Source organism: Herpailurus yagouaroundi, unplaced genomic scaffold (genome assembly GCF_014898765.1).
Source record: "Herpailurus yagouaroundi ecotype Mexico unplaced genomic scaffold, PumYag 191, whole genome shotgun sequence".
Classification (NCBI taxonomy): domain Eukaryota; kingdom Metazoa; phylum Chordata; class Mammalia; order Carnivora; family Felidae; genus Herpailurus; species Herpailurus yagouaroundi.
Window position 1 is genome coordinate 14,928,655 of NW_024412422.1, and position 3,177 is coordinate 14,931,831.

At 64.6% G+C, this 3,177-nt stretch overlaps 1 protein-coding gene across 1 annotated transcript in view; it reads left to right on the forward strand.

Moving 5' to 3' along the window:
- RFLNA (refilin A) overlaps positions 1-3,177 on the forward strand; it is a 19,534-nt gene that overhangs the window by 8,865 nt on the left and 7,492 nt on the right. Inside the window, exon 2 of the mRNA XM_040444064.1 lies at positions 2,155-2,264. Coding sequence (XP_040299998.1) covers positions 2,191-2,264 — 74 coding nt within the window. The 5' untranslated portion in view covers positions 2,155-2,190. The remainder of the gene's footprint in view (positions 1-2,154; positions 2,265-3,177) is intronic.

Below are 3,177 nucleotides of genomic sequence, written 5' to 3' on the forward strand. Positions count from 1 at the left end.
GGGGGGGGGGACGGGAACAGGAAATCTCAAGCCGGTCCCGTCTTGTCCCCCGTACGGGCAGGGGCTGGCCTGCGGGCTGAGCCCTCACTCCTGTGTATGAGGTCCCTCCAAACAGTAGGTAAACGAATACCCTTTAGAACGGTATGGTCCAAGAGAGCGTCCTGCCGTAGGGAGAATGTTCTAGATCTGCAACGGACCACGACCGCCTGTGCCTGTGAGCACTCGTAGTGCAGCCAGGGCGACCGAGGAACAGGATTGGGTCACCCCATGCAGCTAAGCGGTCACCCCCGCGGGCAGGGCAGCCCAAGAGCAGCGTCCCCAGAGCGTGGCGGTTTTAGGAGGGGCACTGAAAAGCTCCCTCCGAGTGGGTCAGGTGTAGGCACGCGATTTACACGTGACCCCAGGCTTCAAGGACAGACCCGCCTTGGGCGGGGTTCCGGCAGGCGTTGGAGCGAAAAGGAAGGCGAGTCAGTTCTGAAGACTGAGCCTGTTCAGAGTGCAGGTGGAAAGGGGACACCGCAGGGGCCGGGGACTGGGCAGTGATGGACGGGCACCCGGGGGACTCGGCTCCCCCCGTCCCCCTCCCCGGTGGGTCCCAGCAGGCGGAGTGGGGAAGGAGGTGTGCTGGTGTCGGGCACTGTGCGGGGCTGGGTCCCAGGACACGCGACCCGTGGGGCCAGGGTTCAACTCCGCTTCGTCCTTGAGATCCCATGTCAGGGGTCACTTCTGCGGGGAAGCCCTCCTCCATCTCCTGATGGTCAATACCCCCTCTTCCCGGGGCCCTCGGAGCCCCAGTGACTGCAGCCCTCACCACAGTTGGGCTGTTAGCCTGCTTGGGGGATTGTCTGCAGACTAGAGGAGGATCCAGGCGGCGAGCCCCATAGGAGCAAGGACACTGAATCCTCTGTTCACTGTGGCAGCACAGTGCAGACCCCAGGACAGCATATAGGCGCTCAGTACGTGAGCTGAAGGAAAGACCCACAGCCGTGTCCCCCGCCCGAGCTCACCGAGTGCTCGGCGTGGGCCCGTGGAGTTAGAGCAGACGCGGGCCGGGGGGTGGCCTGGCGTGGGGACGACGGCTACACGGCCTGGGATACTTACACCGGGTAATGCTGTGTAACAAACATCCCCGAATGTGCAGTGGTACCCAGACGGCAGAGGTTTCCTTCTGGCCGTCCTTCCGTGTTCATCGCGGGCTGACCGTGATGTCGAGACCCCGGTGGTCTGCCTTTCAGAGGAACTGGGGGGTCTCAGGCGACACGGCCTCCATCTCGAGCCTTCCGCCAGAAGGCAAGGTTGGCCGCAGAGGCCCTCACGCTGGCGTGACATCCCGGGCCCGGAGGTGACACGTGTCACGGGCACCTGTGTGCGCCCCTCCCCCACAGGGGGCTGGGAAGCGTGGCTGCCCGCACACGGGGGGACGGCAGAGGGCTGCAGATCGCTCACGGCCGGGCTGGTGTTTGAGCCTCGCTGGCCACGCTGGGAAGTAAACGACGGAGGAGAGAGGGCTGAGTGCTGGCGTGCGGACATGTGCAGACCCCGGCTCCAGCCCCCCCCCCCCGCAGCCGGGGTCCCAACGTCTCTGACCTAAGGAATGGGGTGAAGTGTGGCTTGAGGTTGTGGCCGAGCCCCGAGGGGACCGCCGTGAGCTACCTTAGAAGGTCCTAGGGGGAGCGGCTCCTGGCCCTTTAGGAGTCAGGTTGCAGCCACTTCCTGAGGATGTTCCCACCTGCGTGTCCCTCCCAGCAGATGTATCACAGCCCCCGGGAGCAGGGGGCGGGTGCTGCCCTCAGCCTCGGGCTGCGCTAGGCAGGGTCAGGAGCGAGGACCACCCGGTTTCAGCGTCTCACGAGCTCCCAGCTACGGCGTCACCAGAGGGCGGCCTTCGGGGCCCTGAGCTCAGACCCCTCCCGTGTGGTGTGAGCTGGGGGTTGCAGAAAGAGACCCTTCCCACATCCCTACGTGTGGGTGTCTGGGAACCGGGGGGGCGGGGGGGCAGGCCAGCGGGTGGGAAGCTGTGGGCCGTGCCAGGGACCCCACAGGGCAGGCTTCTGGACCGACCCAGGGCTGGGGCGGCCCCCTTGTGCCCAGTGGGGGGCTGAGGCCACAGTCCCAAAGGGCTGCATAACCCCGTGTCCGTGGCTCTCCCCGCAGCCCCCGGCCCTGCCCCCGAGTTCCCCAGCGCTCGAGATGAGGCCCCGGATGCTGCCTGTGTCCTTCGGGGAGAGCATTGAGGTGCACCCGGAGCCCACGCACGAGATCCGGTGAGTGGGGTTGCTGGGCGGGGTGGGGGCACGGCAGGTGCTGTCTAGGGTGCGGGGACCGGCCTGTGGGCCCAGCAGGCTCCCCCCAACTCTGAGCGCTGCTCCCTGAGGAGGCAAGACCATGTACGTGGCCACAGATGAACTGATTCTAAGAGACTGTGACCCGAGGGTCCCTTCTCTGTCCCCTGTGCTCCAGGTCTGCATCCGGCCACATCCCCACCACCCTTCTCCCCAAGTCTGGCTGATTTTATTTCAATCCAACCTTCCAGAATGTTTGCACCGTGGCCAACACTCACACGCCCAACGTGCCTCCCTCCCTCCCTCCTCCCGTCCTGCCAGATTTCTCTGGTATCTGCGACTGAACCACGCAGGCAACGTGGGACCCCCTTTTCAGCACAGGCTGCCCCAGGGGTCACGTGAATGCGGGCTTCCTCTGTGTTCCTGGGACTGTAGCTCTCCTTTGTCTACTCAGGAGTCCTTGCACTGCACGTGGCTTAGGGGTGTCCCACATGCAGGCCATCTGGGTTAGGTGACCCCACCGGGAGCTTTCCTCCACGGATTTGCCCTCCTAAGAGGGCTTCTGAGGCTCAGCGTTCCAGAAGGTGGAGTCCAGGGGCCATGGGTCTCGCCCGCATAGCCACAGGACTCTCAGACGGATTTGTCCACATCACCCTGGCCCAGCCAGGGAGACCCTGCCTCCTGCCCCTCCAGCTCTGGATGTGGTCGCAGGAGACAGATGGCTCTACTCTGCAGTTTGTTCTCCCCTCGTTATTTAAATGCCAACTGAGATTTTCAGCCGCCCCCTCGAGGGTGGATGAGGGCTGCCTTGTTCCCTTCTGGAACTGATCATCTGTGAGGGTGCAGTGGGGGACGGGGGGCTTATCATCTGTGGGGGTGCAGTGGGGGATGGGGA